General features: G+C 40.9%; 1 protein-coding gene and 1 long non-coding RNA gene across 3 annotated transcripts in view; one reads left to right on the top strand and one right to left on the bottom strand.

The window, feature by feature from the left end:
* The window catches only part of STAM (signal transducing adaptor molecule), a 70224-nt gene extending 59804 nt beyond the window's left edge, over positions 1-10420 (bottom strand). Inside the window, exon 1 of the mRNA XM_004716007.3 lies at positions 10226-10420. Within this exon, the coding sequence (XP_004716064.1) occupies positions 10226-10265 (40 nt within the window). The 5' untranslated portion in view covers positions 10266-10420. The remainder of the gene's footprint in view (positions 1-10225) is intronic.
* A 306-nt stretch (positions 10421-10726) lies between these two features.
* Positions 10727-22131, top strand: part of LOC123521173 — a 14194-nt gene continuing 2789 nt past the window's right edge. The window contains exons 1-4 of one of the 2 annotated variants that reach the window (XR_006679641.1): positions 10727-10812; positions 17208-18898; positions 21200-21316; positions 21560-21599. This is a non-coding gene — a long non-coding RNA (uncharacterized LOC123521173). Of the gene's footprint in view, positions 10813-17207; positions 18899-21199; positions 21317-21559; positions 21600-22131 lie in introns of those variants that run through there. The other variant, XR_006679642.1, reaches the window with a different exon arrangement.

Here is a 22131-nt window from a genome sequence, read left to right as displayed (position 1 = left end):
ATTTGTTGTGGGATAAACAGTGGTGTCTGCTTGATCTAGACAGCTGATAATGGCTACCTAACCTTGGTCATCCTTGGGCGGGTTTGCCCTCTCTGGTATCTCCTGCAAGTAAACAGACCACCACTGTCCTTATCAGAAGGGAGTGGGTCTTATTTAGGGTGAGTCAGACTAATAGTCTAGTCACTATAGATGGCTGTTGTTAAGAATAACCTCTGACCTACTTTCGCTGATCACCTATTGTACAGTCACTCTTAAGCAGCTAAGTCTGGTACATATTTGGGGGAGACAACTTAAGAGAAATCCTACTGTTCCTCACAGTAAACAAGCGGCCATCAAGCTGAGAAGCAATAAAGCCCACATGGAAGAAGCACACCAGTCTGTCCAATCACAAGATGTCCAAGGGATCAGGTATCAGGCATCATCAGAACAAAAAATCATATAAGGGGGAGTGCAGAGTATAGCTCAAAAGTCCATCTGTAGGCAACTGTACATCCCCTTACGGAAGGGTTGCAGGGAGGAGATGAGCCAGTCAGGGTGCAGTACAGCAATGATGAAACATACAACTTTCCTGTAGTTCCTAAATGCTTCCTCCCCACCCACTATCATGATCCCAGTTCTACCTTACAAATCTGGCTAGACCAGAGGATGTACACTGGTACAGATAGGAACTGGAAACACAGGGATTCCAGGGCAGATGATCCCTTCAGGACCAGTGGTCAGAGTGGCGATACTGCGAGCATGGAGGGAGGATGGGGTGGAAAGGGGGAACCAAATACAAGGATCTACATATAACCTCCTCCCTGAGGGACGGACAACATAAAAGTGGGTGAAGGGAGACGTCAGACAGTACAAGATATGACAAAATAATAACATATAAATTATCCAGGGTTCATGAGGGAGGGGGGAACTGAGAGGGAGGAGGAAAATGAGGAGCTGATGCCAGGTGCGTAAGTGGAGGGCAAATGTATTGAGAATGATGAGGGCAACGAATAAATTAGGAAAAAAAATTGGAGCTAGGGTTTAATGTAAGCCACCAATCCCTTCCTGGACCTGTTTTTTTAATCTTGTAAATGTTAAAAAAACTATGTCATTTAACCTCCTTGTTAATTTATAGTAAAGAATCTTATTCATCATCTCCTTGGACCATAAGGACACTCTATGAATTATTATCATTGACAAGCCCCTGGTACTAATTTTATTTTTTAAATCCTGTTGAGAGAGGGCTATTGGACTAGTGTAGGCTAACTACATATCGCAATACCTGAATAATTCACTTGTACAGATTAAATTCTTACATAGCTGGATGGTATTTATACAAACAATGGGAGTTGGTTGTCAGTCAAAATTTACAGTAATATTCACTGACAAGGTCAATCACAGGTCCCTCAGAATAATATATATCTTAATAGAGCAAGAAAGGCTTTGATGTACTAAGTCAATGTTTATCTGCCTACCGACAACCCAGTACTCTTAGTATAGCTGTCTTCTGGTTCTTCAAACACCAAGAATGTTCAGTCTTCAGTCCTCTGGTTGCAGGTGACTTAGAGTTGAAGAACAGTTCACCCAGTGGAGTTTCCACATCAAATCCCTCTGGTATGGCCTTTGGAGGTGGTGCATGTCTTGAAGACCTGAGTCCACAGGGAGTGTGCAGAACCTCAGGCCAGGATGGCTTGTTATGTGTGCATTACCGGACATACTCCCCACTTAGGGGTCTTAAAAATATTGCTAGTCATTGTCCCCTTCCCCCTATTTGGAAGTTGGTTCTCCCTTTCTGCCTACAAACATGCACCTGTCTTCTCCCAGGCCTCTCTGGTCCCTTTCCCTTCTCCTGACTTGACCTTCCCATCAGTATCCCTCATCCCTCTGATAGGAGTGTGTGCTTGTCCAAGGGGACCTTGTTGTAACTCTGCATGGCAGCCATTAAACAGTCAACAGCCACTCCCCATTCCTTGACAATTTGATCACAGCTGATGTGAAGAGCCTCCGTCAAATTGGCCATTAAAATACACCCCTAGAGAGGATGGTGCATGGTTCATTGGCAGCAGTCAGGCTCTCTACCAGGCTGTCTAGCCACCCTAACCAGCAAGCCTGAACTTGCACCCACCCTGTCGCTTGTCTCTACTGCAATGGGGACAGTATTTGTCCTTTTGTGATTGAGCAACTTCACTCAGCACAATGTCTTCCAGGTCCCTCCATAGCAGGAGGTTTTTCATGGTTTCATTGCTGTTTTTGAGAGATGAGAAGTATTTATATGCCAAAGTTTTTTTTACACCTTCTTCTATTGATAGGGATTTAGGCTGTTTTCAACTTCTTGCTATTGCGAACTGTGCTTCAATGAACAGGGAAGAACATAAGGCTGTTCATGAACTGTCCACTTCTTTGGGCATATACCCGGTAATTTTACTGCCGGATCATATGGTATTTCTACTGCCAGCTGTTTTAGGAATTTCCCTATCACTTTTCCACAGTGGTTGTATGTATTTACAAGTCCACCAGCAGTGTATAAGAGTTCCAATCTCCAGCACTTGTTCTGTTTCTTCAAATTGGGCTACAGTTATCTGTGTTAGATGGTATCTCATAGTTGTTTTGACTTGCATTTCCCGAATGGCTAGTGAACAAGAGCATTTCCTCATGTCTGTTAGTCATTCGGGTGTTGTCCTTTGTGAATTGTCTATTCAGGTCCTTTGCCCGCTTTCTCAGAGGGTTATTTGTTTGGGAAAAAATTAATCTTGTCTGCGCCCTACTTGAAGAAGACCAACGATTAACAGCAAAAACAACAGCCAACACCTCAACTAGTTGCCCAATTATGACAGAAAAATTGAACATGATCAAACTTTCCACTTGACTAGAGCCAAAATTGTTGACCCAAAGCATCTGCGGACAAGAGTAGTGATTTTAATGGAAATTTCAAATAAGTGGGATAAAGACTTTGAAGCATTTCTTTTAAGAACCATAAAAGGGGTTGAAATGTGGCTTTGTAGTAGGATCCTGAAGACAAAGAACCATCAAAGCAATGGCTCCCAAGATGTGGAATTGGTCCAATCAAAGCAAAAGCAGAACATTCAAGAGGCAAGATCGTGGAAGTATTTTTTGAGGTGCACGCGGTTTTTTGCTTGTTTACTTTTTCAAGGGCCACAAAATAATAAAAACTGCTTTTATGAAAGCGTTTTGAGAAAGTCAAAGCGTTAGCCAAAAAATGCCTAGGAAAGCTTCATCAGAGTCCTTCTCCACCAAGACAGCGTTGTGTCCAGTCCTCTCATCAAATAAGGGCGGCTTTGTAAGTCTGAATGGAAGAACACTGGGCATGCATTTTACAGTCCTGATCTGGCTCTTTCTCACCTATGAGTCAGAATCAGCTCAGTGGCTGTGGGAGTTGAGACTTTTGAGTGTCCTGACTGCCAAAAAAGCACTAAGGCCATATCTGACCTCCTCTGGATAAACAAGGGAGAAGCAGATTCCAATGCCAAACAAACCCAAGGCCAACTGCCACAAGGCAGAGGTCAGACATGCTTCTACCTTCTTTCCTTTTACCCTATTCTGACACCAATTATTCCTTCCAAAGCACTCTACTTTTCTGCTGGGTTTGATACCGTATATACTCGTGTACAAGCCGAGTTTTTCAGCACATTTTTATGCAGGTTCTGTGGTAAAATTATACTCGGCTGATACTCGGGTCAGCTTATAGTCGAGTATATAATCCATTGCAATGGTCACAGAAAACTCAGACCAAATTCACAATTATGGGGTTTAATAGGAGGCCTGATGATGTAGTGGTTATGTATTGGGCTACAATCTAGTCGGCAGTTCGAAACCACCAGCAGTTCCAGAGGAGAAAGACTGGGCTATCTACTCCTGTAAGCAGTTAAAGTTTTGGGAAACCACAGAGTGGGGGTCACTATGAGTCAGCATTGACTCAATGGCAGGGAATTTGGTTTGAGGTTTTATTAGAGAAGATGACAAGTTACCACAAGATCAGAAAGTAGTAAGCACACAATCATGGGTCTCCAGCAGCCAAGTCTCTCTCTCTGGTCTCAGCCTCTCAGTCATGTGGTCTCTCAGCCTTTGCTCTCCATGGGCCAAGAAGCCCACCCACTGCTCTGCCTAACCGTCTCACAGCCTTGGTATTGCTCCTCTACTGTCTCATGGTACCTAACTGCAGCCTATGGTCTCAGTGCCTCAGCCAGCAGTTCAAGCAGGAAGGATTCTCAAACATGCTCAACTAGTAGCTTTTTTCCTTAATGATCCTGGGATTTTTCTCTCTGCTTCTGAGGATAACTCTCTTATATAGAGGTGTGTTTTTCTCTTTCAGCAGACTGTAATCCCAAGGCGAAAAGAGTGGTGCATACCATCTAGTAAGGTAAAGACTCAAATACAATCCACCTTAATCCTGTCCACTAGCCTATCGAAAAATTCCCTCCATAATGGGATTATAATTACAGGAATACAGGCTAGAATCTGTGATACATTACAAAAAGGATTATGGCTAGAGGGTTCATATTAATTGAGTACATCTCACTAATCTTAAATAAACCTTGGAAGCATACCCATTTTTCTTCAGTAAATAAAAAGACTATTGACATGGTTAAAGTCCCAGTATCCTTATTTTTTTTAGGAATTGACTAAACTTCTGAGATCATTGCTTACAAAAGTGTTTTGACCTTGGTGGAATTTATATTGATAAAGTTTATATTTTAATTTTTACCCTTCAATTCCATTTTTCACAAGTTTCTTGAAACCCCTCAAATTAAAAAAAAAGAACCCAAAGCTTTAAAGAGTAAGTCCATATGAGAGAAAGAGAAGAATCAAGATGATGCCTAAACATTAGATTTGAATGTCAAGAAATACTAATAAGAAAAAAATATAATTCTTAACATGTCTTTTTAGACCCCTATCAAACAGATAAGTGGAAATGCTGAATAGATCTCTAAATCTGGAGCTCAGGTAGTAAGTTGAGGCAAGAATATAAATTTAAGGGTCAATATTTATAGTATTTAATAGAGATATTTTTAAAATGCTTTCTTATAAATAAAAAGCATAGAAAGCCTAAGTGTGTTACAAAAGTTAACGCACTTAACTCTCCTAAAAACTTTATAAGAACTCTTACCTCATATTCCCAAACTATTAGTATCCCTATGTTCCATGGAAGGGGCCCTGGAAGCCCACTGGTTAAGCACTCAGCTGTTTTGTGGGAGAAGGTATGGCAGTATGCCTCTGTAAATACTACAGCCTTGGGAACCCTGTGGGACAGTCTACCCTTTCCTACAGGCTCCGTATGAGTCTAAACCAACTCAAAAGCAATAGGTTTGGTTTGGTTTCGAGAGTATTAAGCCACTAGCCCAAAGTCATACTGTTGGTAAGCAGCAAACCCAGAATTTGAATCCATGCAGTGCGCCCCAGAGTCTTAAATTCTTCAAACTAAACAAAGTTGTCTCCTAAGATGCCAAAGGAAAAACACATCAAAAGTGAATACATTCCAGAACTGATCTCCAGAGCAAGAAAAATTAAAAGGAACGAAGCAGAAAACCTTCAGAAGTTTGGTGTCCTGGAAGTAAAGAAAACATCCACTAAACCAGGGGCCAATGAGTCCATTCCAAATCATAGGATTCCTACATGAGAGAGCTGAACTCTGCTCCAGAGCAAACTGCCTTAACTGTAGCCTGAGGAATGGCTAGTGGGTCTGCACTGCCAAATCTCCAACTAGCAGTCCAATGCTCAACCCACTGAATCACCAAGGCCCCTTGATGTACGCAACTATACCAAAAAAGGAAGGCTAAGCACTCAAGAAGGAAATCACCAGAAAGTTTAAATAAAAGCTTGTTGTAGTGATATATGCTTAGAAATCAAAAGTTGAGTAAACGCAAGAAATGATGTTCAAAAAAGATTCATTTATTCAGTAAATACTAACGAATGTTTACTAATGTCGGGCACTATCTAGAAGCTGGACATATGCTGATGAATAATTCAACAAAAATCCTGATCCTCATGGAACTGTCATTCTAATCACAGGGTTAGGCATTTCTTTAATGAAAAAAGCAATCACCATACTCTCTTCTCTGTCTAAGTCAGTTAGTGGATTTCTGATTCCGTTTCAGTGCATGGAATAAAGCAGAAGATTTGGAAAAAGTGCGACTGTATACAAACGTTAATTCCATCACATTGAGCTAGTTGCTTACATGGCATATTGGTGGAGAAGTGTGAAGAAACATTAAATAGGGCTTTCTATATACTATACTAGCAGTAAGTTTAACATATTTGTCTCTGTCGGTGGGTTTAGTCTCTAAAGGGTCTTCTTAGACTATCCTTCTATATTTCAATATATGGATCATGCAAGAATCCAAGTACTAAACCTAACTTTATAAAGCAACTTCCTCTAGAACAAAACAATGGCCCTATTATATATACTCAGGGCACTTACTAACTAGGAGGTATCGCTGAAATATTTTCAGTACAACAAACATTTATTAGACACAGTATGTGGCAATTCTAAAATGACTAAGATAGCACAGATCCCAAGTCAAACCCACTGCTGCTTACTCCATGCTGACTCATAGCGACACAATTCAGGGTTTCTAAGATTGTCAATCTTTATGGGAAAGCAGATTGCCTCCTCTTTCTCCCAGAGAGTTGCGGGTAGATTTGAAAGGGTTGGTCTTGAGGTGTGCGGTCAAATGCTTACCCAGCAGCACCACCAGAGCTTCTTAAGATATACTGTAACTGTCGTTAATGCTAAATAATAAAGACAAAAAAGTATTTCAGGAACTTGGAAAGGAGTGAAAATTATAGTGGGCTGAACAGTGGTTCTCAAGTAGGAATTACTCTGTCCCTTCCCATCTCTCCTTCCCCCCTTAAGACATGTAGCTATGTCAGATCTTTTCTTCCCCCATGATCACAGGTAAGACAGGTGCCACTAGTATCTAGTGGTAGTATCAGGAATGCTATTAAACATACTTAAAAGGTTGGGCAACTGATCCAAAATGTCTATAGTGCTGCTGTTGAGAAACCCTAAGTTAGCATAATCAGGAAATGATTCAAGTATAACAAGTTGGATTCTGAGTTGGCCTTAAAACACGAGGATATGTACAAAAGGTTATAGAAGCAAATTCAAAGACAAGAAGACTGTATTTAAACTGGGTGATATGGGTAGAGAAAGGATTTAATATTAAGTATCCCAATCCAATGGAAATGTTGGGGGGAGAGGGCGGGGAGCAGAAGAGCTCAACTTTATCTGCTGACCGTGTGGTTAAAAGTCTAAAGCATATCAGTAACCCACATAAAAAAAACATACTTTTTTTTTGTTCTTCGGGGGATCCTGAATCTAATGCCTGGAATCTTTACACCTTGACCCATAATTATCCTACTGCTAAACAAAACAACCAACCAAACAAAAGCAGCCACCCAGTCTATTCCAACGCATAGCTACCCCATTTCTGCAGCTGTAAATCTCTTTGGGAGCAGATAGCTTCACCTTTCAGTGAGGAATACTTGCTTTGAGAACTGTCCTCTTAATCAATATGAGTTCAAACTGAACAATCTGAAACAGAGATTAGAACTGCAAGGAGCAGAGAATCTAAACCAATGGTGATATCACAATATCGGTAGAGAGAGTGAGAATGGTGACTGCACATGTAGAAACTGAATAGTTGTGTGTTTGGTTTCGTAATATTGTCACCAAAAATTGTCTTTTAAAAAGGAGGGGCAAAAGAAGTAGGACAAAAAGGATCATAACTCAACAATCCAATTCAACTCACTGCCATCTAGTTGGATTCCTATTCGGGGCAATGCCACAAACTGAGTAGAACTGATGCTTAGAGATCTTGAGGCTACAGATCTTCATCTTTTTCCCTCAGGGTGGCTCAGGGGTCCAAACTGCTTACCTGTGTAGTTAGTAGCCCTCTGCAAAGTCAACTCTGCTACCAGGGCTCATACCGGGTTATGAAAACTGGATAGAGATGCTACAGCCAGATAACACAGGTATTAAGAAGTTAGTATGCTGAGGTATTTGCCCTAGAGATTAAGGTAGTAAACGGTAAGACTGCTCAGAGCAATAACTGCCCTGTTCATCATTGTACCTCTTATCTCTGAGTACCATGTCCCATAAATAACACAAATCCAAATCAAAGAATCAAATTCACTGCCACCAGGGTAGTGTTGTTAGGCTGCTAACTGTAAGATCAATAGTTTAAAGTCACCAGCCACTCCTCAGGAGAAAGATGAGCTTTGGTAAAGATTCACAGCCTCAGAAATCCTACATAGGTTGCTATGAATAGGAATGGGCGATGGCAGTGGGTTCAGGTGGGGTTAACAATTAGCAATTGCAATGATAGTAAAGCACCACTGTAGTAGGCCACTACCCATGATGTCATTCAATCACAAAACAGAATCCTGTGCTTTTGCGCCAATACTAAGATGAAAGACATCAAGGCTCAAAAAGCTTAAGTAACTTTGGTAAAGTGAAGATTGAACTCTTTTCCAGTCAAAAGCCAAACTCACAAGCTTGAGACATGGCTGTAACAAAGTGTTGAGAGAACACCTGTCATAGATAGATATAGATAGATAGATAGATAGATAGATAGATAGATAGATAGATAGATAGATAGATAGATAGATAGATGTGGGAAACAAGGACTTCTCCCAAGTTGTCTCCCCCAAATATATGCCAGACTTAGCTTGAGAATGACTATACACTTGGAGGCCATCAGGAGTAGAGTAGGGGTCATTCTCCTTAAGAGCTATCAGACATCTGGAACAAGTAAACACCACTGTTTATCCCACAACAAGTAGGGCCCACTCCCTTCTGATAAGGATAGTAGTTGTCAGTTTCCTTGTAGGAGACACCAGAGAGGTCAAACCCACCCAAGGATGACCAAGGTTAGGCTGCCATCATGAATCTAGGGTCCACCCATCTTATCACATATATACCCCTAGACCTTCCCATTCCTATGGGCACACGCCTAGCTCATCCCCTTCCTGTTACGCTTATGCCTATCATAGATCCCCTTCTTACAATGTGTATGCCTACTGTACAACCCCTTCCTGTGACGTATGTCTTCGCCTGTAATTAGGGGGCTTGCAGGTCCCCAGGGAGGGGAGAAGCTTGTGAAGCATTAAAGTTATGCTGACTCCCTCCACGCGGACCACCAAGCGGGGCTGAGGTGAGCAATGCTACCATGAATTGTGTCTGACTCCATTACTTGACTCCATCTTTTAACTCTCATGCTCTCTATGACTTTACTGTAATCTTTACTTATTATCGCTGTGCAATTGCACCTACCAGACCTGTGATGATTTGTGGGGTCCCCTCTCCCCTTTAACGCCATAGATGGATATATAGATAGATAGATAGATAGATAGATAGATGATAGATAGATAGATAGATAGATTAGATAGATATAACGCTAATTCCATGAAGTTTTATTTCTGTCCTGGTGTGATTATCAAAGTCTGCCTATGCCATATCATTTGACACAAGTCCACACTCCTTTGCCTCTGTAGGCCCTAAGTACATTCAAACCATCCCAAGATTCCCTGCCAGGATACTCAGAAACCCCTAATTATTTCCCTCGAGCCGAAAACTAAAAGCAAAAGCTAGCCCATTGAATTGGTATGATCCAACCTAATACCAATCATTCGGGAAACAACAAAAATTGAGCATCTCAAACTCCTTTCGAGATCCAAGGTCTTCTTCAAACCTTAAAGGCCAGGGCTTTAAAAGGCACCGAAATGGGTCAGGTACTTGACACAGGCTTGTCGACTGCCAAAAATTTCATCTTCGTCTCCCACAACATTTTCTGAGATGCCACCCTTAAGCAGAAGCTCCCTCCTGTAGACAGTTAAAAAATGGGATTTTTAACGGTCTAAGGAAGCTTATGTAAAGCATTTCTTCTAGACCCTGGTGTCTATTACCTGTCCAGGTAGACACTATATTACAGGGCTATAATCCTACTCTAGTCAGTTCTTCAAGAAGCACTGTCCAACATCAGATACTATACCAGCTGTTCCTCCCGGGCTATTAGCACAAGCTCCTGAAGCAGTTCTTTCGATACCCTGTCCTCGCCCAAGGCCTATTTCGCTGTCTTTGTCCCCAGAAGGATGCGTTGCATGCCCAAACCCCAAGGACCAGGGATCTTGAGCAAAAGGAACCCCGGGGTCCACAGTCTAAGCAGGGAGCGGGCAGAGTGCAACTCGGTTTAGGGGTGGACGGGCAGGGAGCGGCAAAAGCACTTACCAACATCCTGATCGAAGGGATTGGTGGCAAAGAGAGGCATCTCCACTGCTGGCAGAGGTGTCCACGGGGACTCCCCCTAGACACTTCGGGAGTCAGGGTGCGAAGGAGGAAGGAAGACGCTTCAGGCAAAAACAGTAGCAAAGGCAGACTCTGCAGGGTCCGCCACAGTACCAAGCCTCAGACTCCCTCAGCAACCGCGGCAGCGGCGGCAACAGCGAAGGAGATGAAAAGCCCGGCGCGCGGAGCATGCCGGGAATCCAGGTGGCCGCAGCGCTGCCTGCCCGGAGCCTGCCCCGCCGAAACAAGCCGCGCCAAAGCGGCCCCTCCACCCGAGTCCCTTTTTCATGAGTCACGCTTGCAAATGAGAGATTTAAAATGCCTGTGTGTTTTGCTTCTTCTTCAGCTAGGATTCCCTGGAGAGTGGGGTCCTTCAGGCGTGCTGAAGCCAGCTAAAGCTCCCAGAAGTGATTCAGAGGCTGCAGAGAGAGGAGGAGGAATGGTCTAGCACGTCTTTCTCCTGCTTCGCTGTCCGTTTTCCCAACCTTGTAGTCCCTATGGAGAGGGATGGGAAACCCCTTCAGTTCTAGGTGAAAAGGCTGTGGGTTCGGTTCGCTACCTAAGGTGACGGGCAACTGGTGTGGATGAAGTCACGTGAGTTGAATGGATTGCTCGGAATCCTTAGGACGGGAGTGCCGAGCGGGGGACTCCTTCGGAAGAGTCCCTGGCCGCCCCACGGGCGCGTAGGAAAGCTGCTAGGAGGGCGTTCGCACCTAGCGACGCATCATTCAGGAGGGGGGAATTTTAGAAAAAGGAGATGCTACTCAACAATTTGTACATTGCCCCAAAACTGAGCAAAAAGGAAACCTGAAAAATAGAATTAGAGGTTCCTAGCCATTGGAATAATTAACAATTTTACTTACAGGTTGACTTCATTAAAATGCTTTTATGTGGAAAATTTTAAAGCGTATTTCGTAGATGGTTTGTACTCCAGTTGGAACAAGATGTACAAAGAGCATCTTGCATGTGAACTGAGATGACATAAACTATACCCAAATGATACTTCCAAATATGACATGTAAAATAAGTATTTTTAACACGTCCACAACAGAATTGGTATCTTGGCATAAAAAGAGCGGAGCCGCTGAGTGGTACAAATAGCTAGTTAGCGCTCTCTCTGCTGGGAACCCAAAGGTTGGAGGCTTGAGTCCACCCTGCGGTGCCTAGGAAGAAGGACTAGGCAGCCTACTCCCCAAACGTTAGCATTAGAACCCTCTATGGAACACAGTTCTACTCTGACAGGTTTGGAGTTGTCAGGAGTAGTCAACTCCACAGCCACTGGTGATGAAAGCTAATTTTAAAAAATCCATTAAAATGAATTTGTACTTCTAAATACAGAAAATGTGTGACTAAAGCAGATAGTTATACAGTCGTTAACTATTGCATTTTTTCTTTTTTGCTCTTCAAAATGTAATAAGTCATATAGGTACCTATTGTTGATTGAGGTATAAATATAAAATTCCCATAGGAAATGTTTGGGAATTTAAAAAAATGTAATTTTGAACCCAGCAATCCCACTTGGTGGAATTTTTCCCAAAGGTAATTTTAAATTATGAACATATTTATGACAATATTATTTATGCATATATCAACTCTCTTGTTATTTAACATTTCAAATGATAGTAGTTAACATTAACAATATCTGTATGTCAATAACAGATGCCCAGGTGGCCAGGAATGAGTAATGCCAATTGTGATGCTGCAAGCTAGGTGTCCGCTTGTCTGGGCCATGATTCTTAGTTATCGTAATGGAATGGTCAACTTTCCTTTTCGCGTAATCGACCTATTCCTTGGAATCTAACCAAATCAATAAGTGAAAAGTGGGTGTAATATCACAGCATTGTAATCTGATTAAATGTCCAACACTAATCAACAATAATCAGACAAATTACTTCACATCTTGGTGCTTAAAAAATAGTGATAACAATGGAATTATTATTCAAATGGATTAAAAACTCCCAAAGCCCTTCTTGATTTATAATTTATCAATGGGTCACTGTGGGGGAGGGAGGGGTAAGGAAGGAAAAAAGAGGAGCTGATACCAAAGGCTCAATAGAAAGTAAATGTTTAGAAAATAATGATGGCAACATATGTACAGATATGCTTGATACAATTGATGTATGGATTGTTATAAGAGCTTTAAGATCCCCCAATAAAATGATCCGTTAATAATAAAGAATTCAGACTAGGAAACCTTGTGGGACATTTTTTTCTCTGACAGGGTTGCTATGAATCACAATCAACTTGAATACACACAATATAAATTCTAGTACACATGATATAAAAAAAACTATAGCCATTAAAGGTGATAATATATAGAAATTTAGGATACCTTAAACAACTAACAAGTCTTTTTTAATCTGAAAGAATACATGCCCCCTAATAAAACAATTAAAACAAAACACACAAAAAAGAATACATACTGACATGGTTACCTGAGTATTAATATTCTGAGTGATTTTTAAATTTTTATGTTTTGTTTATTTTCCAAAAAATATAATAATGGCTTCTATCCAAAGCAGGAAAATGTTAAAAATCATGTACAAAATACTGTACCATTAGTACCACCACGTTGAATTTTTGAGAGAACAGTGCTGTACCAAAGCATTGATGGTACAAAGGGGCTTCTTAAGGTCATGGAATAATGGCATTTTTCCATGACCTTTTGAAGCCTTCTCGGAATTCATTATGACAAGTATAGTTTTTAATTTGTGTACTACTAGGTATTTTAAGCAGGGCCTTCTCTCCAAAACCTGCTTGTGATTAATAACTTGGCTGAATAAATCAGGTGACTTCTTATCTCAAGTTTCTGAACAGTGTCTGGGACACATCATCATAATTGTCCAGTATCATAGCCAGATATTTATGAAAATACATTTTAGTCTTGCATTAGGCTCCAGTAACCAGACAATTTATTCTGTCACCAGCAACAGGTTAGTGATCAAACTGTTTAAGACTTCATAATCCACATGTGAGCCTTGAAAATAGTCAAGAAATAAAACATTAGTCTTGACATAATTAGCCATTTTTCCTGAGCTAATGTCAAAAATTCCACTTCTACTTTTTTAAGGTTTTTCTTTTATTAGGTAAAATATAAAAGCCAAATGTAAAAATTAAATGAGTATAACTGAGGTGAAATGTCTATTATTTCTTCAAAATACTGTCTGCAGGAGTTTCACTTTACAGAGTGCAGTCATTTTGAAAACAAAGAATATATCAATTTCACATTAAGATATTTTATAATATATGTATTCTAAAAAATTTTAACGTGTAAGGATTTAAATCCCTTTCATTTTAGTTTAATTTTGAAAATGCCGTAATGAAGGGAGATGGACTTAAGAATGAACTGCAAAATGAAAAGATGACTAATAAAGGTATCAATATAGAAATAAACTTCAGGAAAAACCTATTTAAGAATTCCAAAAGCATGTAGAATTTCCTTTTTTTTTTAATTAGTTTTATTGGCATATAATTCATATCATACAATTTAATCGTTCAATCATATTCAGAGTGGTGCAATCACAATCCGTTTCAAAACATTTTCTTCTCTTACTCATTGTGAGCATCCCATTCTCAACCCCCCAACCTCCTCTGCCATGCCCCTAGGTAATTATTAATCCAGTTACTGTCTCTAAAGATTTGCCTGTCCTGCATTTCATATGCAAAAACTCATAAAATTCAACCAACCAACAAGGACAAAGCAAAACAAAAACAAGATATTAAAAACGGAAACAACTTTAAAATGGGTCAAAAGGGAAGTCAAGCAATAACATATTACATTTAAACCTAACTACATCTTCCATACTCAACTTTACAATACTCTGATAACAGTGCTATGCAGACCCATGGATTATATAGTCAGGGGGGATTCACCAAAGGTTTAATCCATGGATGTTGGACTTCGGCTGTCATCCATAGCCTTCTGCAAATCAGGTTTTCAGAATTAAACTCTGATACTATCCCCTCCTTCAGAGTTTGATTTGAGTATTTACAATCCTTGGATCACACAACCTGGTGTGCTTCTTCAGTGTGGACTTAGTTGATACCTCACTTAGATGGCTGCTTGTTTGAAGACAAGCCTTTAAGACCCCAGATATTATTCTTGCTGATAGCCAGGCACCATCTGGTTTCTTCACACTTTGCGATACTGCCGTAATTTCAGTGATCTCTTCATGAGGGTGTCAAGTATGTATCAATTCTTAGGTTGGAGGTGGCAAGCCCTGCATTCGTATGTAGGGCTTTGGTTCACAGTAAAGGCATCATCACTTTATGATAGAGAACTTAAATCTTTCCCATGTAGCATAAGGGGATTCTATTGATAGTGTCATTAATTTAGCCAGTGCTATAGAATTTAAAGCACTGTGGAGAAAAAGAAATTATGCATGCATAAGCCTGCTTTGACTTGTGCAGATTAAACAAAGTGACTGGACACTGTACCAACAATGGGGATTAATGAGAGGGTGAAACTTTCAATAACCCTCTTAAACAGAAACAGAACCATGCCTATCAAACTAAACAAGCATGTAGAATTTCAAGAAACAATTATTTATCTGTCTCCCCAGTTCAACTACACTTCTGTGGTCGTTGATTAGTTCCATCAATCAATCAGACTTAATTTCTATCATGAGATTCTGTAGCCACGTCCTTGGTGTAAATTCTCGGACAACAGCAGAGATACCACTGGAGTTCATGACACCTAGTCAGGGCAACTCATGGTGTCAGTCTAAGGAAACAGTGTGTGGGCCTTATCTCCATATATCGCCTTGGGCTTCCAAGTGTGATTACCACAGGCAAAGAACAGATGTGCCTCTACACTCTGTCTTTAACTCTATTCTGACACCGAACATTTCCCCCATGACTGTACTTGTTCCATCCTTACTTTCTTTCATTGTAATGGCTACATAGAATTCACAGATGTTGCTCACAATTGTACGCTTTGTTAGAGTAGTTAACAGTTTACAACTCAAATGAGAAATGCTCAAGATACAATTATGTAGGCAGGACAACCTCTTTTCAGCTATGTCCATAGGCAGGTCTCTCTCTAGGGTTTGCCTCGATTAGGCACACAGCCCATTGGCCTCTGTTCTACTTGTGCAATATTACAGAGCTCTTTTAGGGTTGCCAATAAATGCCCAAAGGGCATGCCACTCTGCTATAAGATTCAACACAAGGGCACTCAGCTGCACCTCCATGGGTTAGCAAACAGCTTCTGAAATGGCTCATTTTATACCCAGAAGAATGGCAATCATAATTAACCCTGTTAATAATCACAACTGAAGCATATAGCCCCAGTCATTATCTCCATCAATCTCTTTACTCAAACCCATTAGAAAAATGAAGGTCATTTGGTAGGAGTACCAAAGACTTCTCCCAAACCAAATTCACCACCATTGAGTCAATGCTGACTCATAGTGACCCTATTGGCCAGGGTAGAACTGTCCCTGTGAGTTTCTGAGACTAAATCTTTACAGAGAAGAAAACCCTGTCTTTCTCCCACACAGCAGCTGGTGGTTTTAACTGCTGACCTTGCAGATTACAGCCCAGTGTATAACCACTACACCACCATGGCACCTTAAGGCTGTGCTAGAAGAGCCAAATTAAATAGTTCACTTCGTTGCAGACCCCTTCAAGTGGGCAGGGGAACTGCTTCTCCCTTACCCCTGCACAAGACTAAGCACTGCCCTGTGTGGCCCCACTTCTAGTCTGATTCCTTCGTTACTTTCATGTCAGCCAAGGCTGAGGCTCTCCTGTTCACCCCAAAAGTGGGCAACCACAGAAAACCCCCCACAAGCACCCTACCTGGTATGGGGAGCAGGGCGAATTGATGGGTTAGCACACTGGGTGCCAGGGGCCACCATCTCTAGTGATACCACTGCCTTCGTCACTCCTTCCCCTGTGATAGCCCACCTGCCGCCATAGACCCTGGTGTCATCTTGGTGTCAGTTCCTCTGACAGTGTCAGGAGCTGCAGTCCAGAACCCCCTGTACATATCCCCTTTGTGACACCACTGGACTCATCTCCTTAATTTATATAACAGAATTTTCCAGATCTCGAAGTCATCTTTTCATTTTGCAGTTCATTCTTAAATCCATCTCTTTTCTATACATGGCAAAATGAAGCCAATGAGGCCCTTTTTAAGATATTGCTTAGAAAAATCCTGAGTCAAATACTTAATTTTATCACTTCCAAGTTGTACCTTCCACTTAATATTTGAATAAAATTCAAACAAGTGATGTGCCGCTGCAAAAAAGTATCACCTTTCCTCCGTTGTCGAATAACATGTTCATTTTCTTAAAGCCTCCCCAGAAGCACATTTAATGTCCATATTACTAGCAATATTCTGTTGCTGGTGCTATCTGTAGTCTCTAAGGCAAGAGTCCTCAAACTACGGCCCACAGGCCACACGTGGCCCGCTGAGGACACTTAACCGGCCAGCCGGGTGTTTTTGCCCTGTTTTGTTTTTGACTTCAAAATAAGATATGTGCAGTGTGCATAGGAATTTGTTCATAGTGTTTTTTTTTTAATTATAGTCTGGCCTTCCAACGGGTCTGAGGGATAGTGAACTGGCTCCCTGTTTAAAAAGTTGTGTGGACCCCTGCTTTTTAGCTCTTCTCACCTCCTGAGGGAACACCAACATTTTGCATTTGAAATGCATAATTCTACTAATATTCTCTTCAAGGCAATCTGTCAAAAACTCACTGTCATCAAATTGGTTTCTGTTCACAGAGACCCTCTAAGTCAGCATAGAACTGTCCCAAGGGATTCCGACATGGTAATTCTTTACAGGAGTAGAAAGCCTCATCTTTCTCCCAGGATGTGAATGGCTGGCGGTTTTGAATGCTGATCTTGTGATTAGCAGTTCAGCATAAACCCTAGCCACAAATTAATGGCTTTAATTAGCATTTTTTTCGTCTTCACAATTTAGGAGGCTCAAACATAAGGACTGGTGAGAGCAGAACAGGACCGGTGGTGTTTCATTCTGTTGTGCATCGGGTCACTATGAGTTGGAATGGACTAGACCTAACAAGAGAAGTCTGGACTCAAGGTTCCGGCTCCCGAGGAAGTCTTTCTATCAGCTCTGAAGGAGAGCCCTGGTCTCTTCTGGCTTTCCGTACCTGGCAGTACTGTACATCTTTTTTCCTGACTCTTCTTTGTTGCTTGTTTAATGTCGTCTATATCTCAGAAGATATTGAATACTGTACAGTGTCTCTGCCTCACTAACAAAAAAGACAACTCACTTCCTGCCATTTTAACCACAGCCATAGAGGTTAAGATTCACAACACACATTGTCAGAGAGACATAAGCCAATCTAACACTCCAAAAAATGTGTATACGATTCATTAAATATTCATTCCTAAGGGTGCCAGGTACCATTTTATAGGGCTGAAAGTACGATGTGAGAACGTTTTGCAGTACAGGTGATGAAAAAGATAGTCTTTGAACAAAATCAATTACATGATTGGAAATATTTAGAGCTGTCTGCCTTCAAACCCTAATTCTTGAACTGTATTCTCTGTACCTCTTAAAGCCCATCTCATATTTTCTCATGGCTTCAAATATGCAACTCTTTCTACCTTGCCTGCACTTCTTTTATTTTACTTCTTAGTCTTCTCAAAATCTCCACTTGAATATCACATCCTAAAAGCCTTTCTCATTCAGTACCTGGCCAGTAATAAACAATAAATATTTTAGCCATATCTGCCATAGCATTTAATGATATACTTGTTCCAAGTCTCTATTACTATATAAAAACCACCCTTTCTTTTCCTGACCAATCAGAAATATCGTCAGGCCTCGGCAGGGACAGCTTGTTTCTCTTCCACGCAGTGTCGTCAGCGGTGACTCAGAGTTTGGTCTGACTCAGCAGCTGGGGGTTGCACTCACATGGCTGGCAATTGCTGTTGGCATTTGGCTGAGTCATTGGGGCGGTGAGCCAGAACAACTATATACGACCTCCCCAATGTCAGCTTGGTTTCACTCAGCTATTGAACAAATACTAAGATTGAGAATTCCAAGGAACAGGATTCTTAAAAAGTCTGGTAGGGGAAACGGCCATATCATTTCAGTCATGTACAAGTGGTCACAAAATCTTCACTTGAGTAGGAGAAATAGAGCCCACCTCGATAGAAGGAAAGTGTCAGAATTTGAGGAATCTGTTAAAACTACAATATTGTAACTTTTTACTCATATTTGTTCAAGTTTTCTGTAAATTGTTGATCTTTGTATTTCCAGTCTTTTTACAGGAGCTGTTCCTGTAAACATTTTGTAGCCAAATTTAACATAAGCAAATCGTACACTAGACAAAATATCTGAAACAATTGACTTCAGACATGAGATCATGGACAAAATCAGACTCATCCCAAGTTGCTCAGGGAGCCATATCATTGTCTCTGACTTCTTCCTGCAGTTAGTTTCTGGTCTAACACAAGAAGGGGAACCCCCGATTAACCAAAGGTCTTACTGTATTGAAGTTTTTGTGTGTGTCTTTTATGTAGTCTAGGGGAGGCCACAGAGCTAGAATCTAGAGGACAGAGTACGAGAAGAAGCTCTGCAGACACTAAAGAGCACCAGAAATCTTCACAGGCACTCCCTGGAAACCAAAAAGCTTATCTCAGGTAGGGTAAACTTTACTAGACTAGGTAATGGGCTTTCCGGGAGAGAGCTGTATTTTTACATAAATAACATTCCTTCTACAGTTGTTTACTGAGTGCCCCCTTTCCCAAGGATGTATGTATGTTTTTTAAAACACACTTTTTAACAGCAAATTGTTTTTATCTTAGAGGAATTTGGGGTGGTGGGAGAAGTTTACAAACACAGGTGTGTATTTGCATAAAAATAGAGTATTGCCAAGGAATGATAACCTTAAACATTCCAAGAGGTTAAAAGTCTGGGAAAGAGTTAAGTTTCCAAAAGCAGAGGGGAGAGACATTGAACACACTGAGAATTTTTGGAGAGCCTAAAGGGGTGATGTCTTGGTAGCAGGAGAAACCTAGCTCAAGCAAGCAAGCTACTGAAGGGCAAAACAAAGTGTGGAACTCTTCAGTGTATTTACTGAAGTTAAATTCTGAGCACTCGGCTTGTGGGAGGCCACGGTTTACAGTGGGAGCCCAAATCCATAGATTCAGCCATTGAGTTCTTCTGACCATTGGCCTGCAATGTGAAAACTTTCCCCTCAGCCAGAGTGCACTTTCTATGACTTCCCAGGTAGTCCTGGGTGCTTCAGTGGCAATCTTGCCCTCAGAGACTTCCTTGATGTGCCTTTGATGGAAATTGGGATACTGGGGTCACCTGGTTATAAGTCTAGCCCCAGCCAAGATGGTCAGGGTGCCTCAGAACCAATCCTGTAAACTTGTCTTACCTTCAATAGTAATATACTATAATCATAGCTCCTTTCCCACTTCAGGTACCACCTTCACCTATGTTTTGACCTGCCAAACAAATGATTTGTGATGATTGCCTTTATTTACATGTTCTAGGATGCCAAGGAGTCCTGATGGTGTCGTTGTTACCAGATGGACTGCTAACCACAAAGTCAGCAGTTCAAAACTACCAACTGGTCCTCAGGAGAAGGATAAGGTTTTCTACCCCCATAAAGAGTTATAGTCCAGAAACCCACCAGGGCAGTTCTGCCCTCCCCTATAAGGTTACTATGAGTTGGAATCAATTATATGTCAGTGATTTCAGTTTTTTGTTTTTTGTTTTTTAGAGTTCAGTTTTTTTAAATGATGTAGCCATGTGACTAAATCATGTGTCATTGTCTTTTTTTTATTTGAAACTTATTAAAAGGGTCTCTTTAAAATCTATTTGAACTTTCTCTCATTATCCCCTACAACAAAAGGAATGCTGAAAAAATACACAAACTCACTGCCATCAAGTCAATGCTAACTCATGGCCACCTCCTATGGGTTTCTAAGACCAAAACTGTTCACAGGAGTAGAAATCCCAGTCTTTCTCCTCTGGAGCGACTAGTGGTTTTAAACTGCCGACCATGCAGATTGCAGCCCAACCCATAAACACTGAACGTTAAACTTACCAAACACACTCAAGAGGAAATAAAATGAGAAGACAGTTGGTCCACAGAAACAGATCAAGAAATTAAATATGATTAAGACAAAAAAATGTAGAATATGTTATAAAAATGGTAAATATGTTCAAGGATTTACAGAAATATGACCATAAAGCGGAGATAGAAAATTTACCAATAAAGGGACCAAATAGCTCAGGTACTATTGCTGAGTGTTTTGATCCAATGTTTGATAAAGATTCTATCAGAAATTCCTGGTCTTGGGATAAAATATGAGACAAATTTCAAATATGCCTAGGCTACAGACTTCCTGGCAACATTGAGGCTGAATAACTGTCTGAAACTATTGTCCTGATAAAATCTTTAAACCTTACAGTGAGCTATCCTTTGAAGTACTTTTCAAACCACGCAGTAGTTCACTTTCATTTGAAAAGAATGTTTCCTGTGGGTATAGAGCTCTTTCAAAAATGGTATGATCAAATTGACAACAGCAACCCAAAGGGTTGAAGTATAGCATCAGGGTCAGTGAGTTTATGTTCATAGTGGTTAGCAGTGAAAACAGGGTTGTACAACTTGAATAATGTGTGTCACTGATACATATGGGGGTGGGGAGGGGCTACCCAAAAAAACCCAGAACTATGCTGGGCTGAGCGGAGCTTTTGTAGCACACTGTTTTTTCCCAGTGGGCGAGCTTCCAGCCACTGACTCGGAGTCTGTGCTCCCAGTGGCATCCCTCGGAAGGCTCTCTCTGGTCAGAGTGAGTTGTTCGTCAAAGCAACTTTGCTCAAACCTCTATGTTTGTGATGCTGATTGAAGATAACAGCATGCAGCTGTGAAATTTTGTTTCTTGTTCAGAAAAAAATGCCACTGAAACTTATGATGTTGCCCACAGCTTACAAGGACAGTGCTGTGGGAAAAACTCAAGTGTACAAGTGAGACAAACCTCATTCTGGACATCTCACAGATGATAAATGTCGACTCGTCGTGCATTTGGAGTTCATTCCACCAGGTCAGACCGTTAATTAAGCTTTATGGTTAGAGGTCCTGAAAAGATTGCATTAGCAGTGTGAGACCAAAAAGACCTGATTTGTGGCAAATGGGGGACTGGTTTTGCCACCACAACAATGCACCTACTCACACAGCTGTCTTAGTTTGCCAGTTTTTGACAAAAAACAGCATGCCTCTCCTGCCCCATGCACCTTACTCACCTGACTTCACTTCATGCGACTTCTTTTTGTTTCTGTAAATGAAGAGGGAGGAACATGAAAGGACAGCGATGTGATGACGTAGAAGAGGTGAAGGAAAAAATGAAAGAGGTGCTATCAGCCGTCCAAACAGATGATTTTGAAAAATGTTTCCAAGAATGGAATCACAGATTTTACAAATGTAATAAGTGTAATGGAGAGTACTTTGAAGGTGATAAGGTTATTTTGTAAAAAATTGAAATACAATGGGAGTACTGATTCCCTGAAGGTACGAGAAGAGAGGTTGGAGGAGAGGGAGAATCGATAGCAATGATGACTGTATAACCCCACTCAAGGGGAACGAATAACGGAATTGTAGGTGAATGGGTACAGTGGATAGTGTAAGATATGCCAATAACAATAATAGTAATAATAACATAATATAAGAAAGGTTCCTGGTGGGGGAGGGAGGGGATAAAGGTGAACTGATATCAAAGAGGTCAAGAAGAAAGAAAATGTTTTGAAAATGATGGTGGCAACTATTGTACTTTATCTAATTGAATTATGGATTATTATAATATCTGTAAATGCTCCCAATAAAATGATTTTTTAGATTTAAATACATAGCTTTGGGGGTAAT

Source organism: Echinops telfairi, unplaced genomic scaffold, assembly GCF_000313985.2.
Source record: "Echinops telfairi isolate 266 unplaced genomic scaffold, ASM31398v2 ScPeMD7_7473;HRSCAF=8511, whole genome shotgun sequence".
NCBI lineage: Eukaryota > Metazoa > Chordata > Mammalia > Afrosoricida > Tenrecidae > Echinops > Echinops telfairi.
The sequence above is the reverse complement of the archived record's forward strand: the minus strand, read 5'-3'. Positions and strand labels throughout refer to the sequence as shown.